The sequence below is a fragment of the Eurypyga helias genome, unplaced genomic scaffold (genome assembly GCF_000690775.1).
Source record: "Eurypyga helias isolate BGI_N326 unplaced genomic scaffold, ASM69077v1 scaffold17159, whole genome shotgun sequence".
In the NCBI taxonomy this organism is placed as follows: domain Eukaryota; kingdom Metazoa; phylum Chordata; class Aves; order Eurypygiformes; family Eurypygidae; genus Eurypyga; species Eurypyga helias.
In genome coordinates, this window is record NW_010274188.1 from 7,968 (window position 1) to 8,887 (window position 920).

Sequence of the window (920 nt, forward strand, 5' to 3'; positions counted from 1 at the left end):
AAAAAGCCCCTCCCAGCTTTCCTGTGCCCCTCCCAGACACTGGAAGGTGCTTTATGGTCTCCCTGCAGCCTTTTCTTCTCCAGGCTGAACACCCCCAACTCTCCCAGCCTGTCCCCATGGCAGAGGGGCTCCAGCCCTCAGAGCATCTCTGTGGCCTCCTCTGGACTCGCTCCAACTGGTCAATAGCCTAAATATTTAAGTGAGACACAGCTCTGCAATATTGTCTGTAAATCTAACCAAGCATGTTTGACTATGACTAACAGTAATATTGAATTTTAGATGATGAAAAACTTTCAGAAGCTGAAGAATCTCAAGAAACTCAGATGGAAACGGAGACCAAACAGTAGATGTAATATGAAGAGTGGCTATACTACTGAAGAATGTCCAAGTGTCTTTACTTTGTGTTGCAACCAACAGTAAGAGGTGGATCCAAAAAGTAGCTTTCTACTGCTTCTGTGAATTTTTATACAAAAATACTTGTGTTGTTTATGCTTCAGGGGAAAACAGTTACAGATCTGTGCAGGCAGGCTCTCTGTGTTAATCCACAAACTTTGTAGTCTGGAACAAGAAATGTATTTTGTTTTACAATGGGTGAAGGCTTCTGCACAGTATTTGTGAACTGAAGTGTTTGCAAAACTTTGTCAATAAAAGACGTTTACAGAGAGTTTCCTATTTTTAGCAGGCATTGAGCCTAATCCTGAGGGCACGTTTTCTTACTTGACATTGGACTGAGGGCAGTGTATCATCGCGTGAGTCCCAGCTTCCATACCCTAGTCCAGATGGGACCTAAACCTGAACTAAGTGGGGTCTTAATTTTTCAGAGTAGCTGACGTTTCAGAATTTACCTGTGAATAGACTAGAATTGTCTAGTTTCCTGTACAACAAATTACTTCCCTTGCCAAGGGGTGTAAACAAACAAA

General features: G+C 42.5%; 1 protein-coding gene across 2 annotated transcripts in view; it reads left to right on the forward strand.

Moving 5' to 3' along the window:
* The window catches only part of THOC7 (THO complex 7 homolog (Drosophila)), an 8,367-nt gene extending 7,773 nt beyond the window's left edge, over window positions 1-594 (forward strand). Inside the window, exon 7 of one of the 2 annotated variants that reach the window (XM_010159748.1) lies at window positions 280-594. In XM_010159748.1, coding sequence (XP_010158050.1) covers window positions 280-347 — 68 coding nt within the window. In that variant the 3' untranslated portion in view covers window positions 348-594. The remainder of the gene's footprint in view (window positions 1-279) is intronic. The other variant, XM_010159747.1, reaches the window with a different exon arrangement.
* The last annotated feature ends 326 nt before the right edge of the window (window positions 595-920 follow it).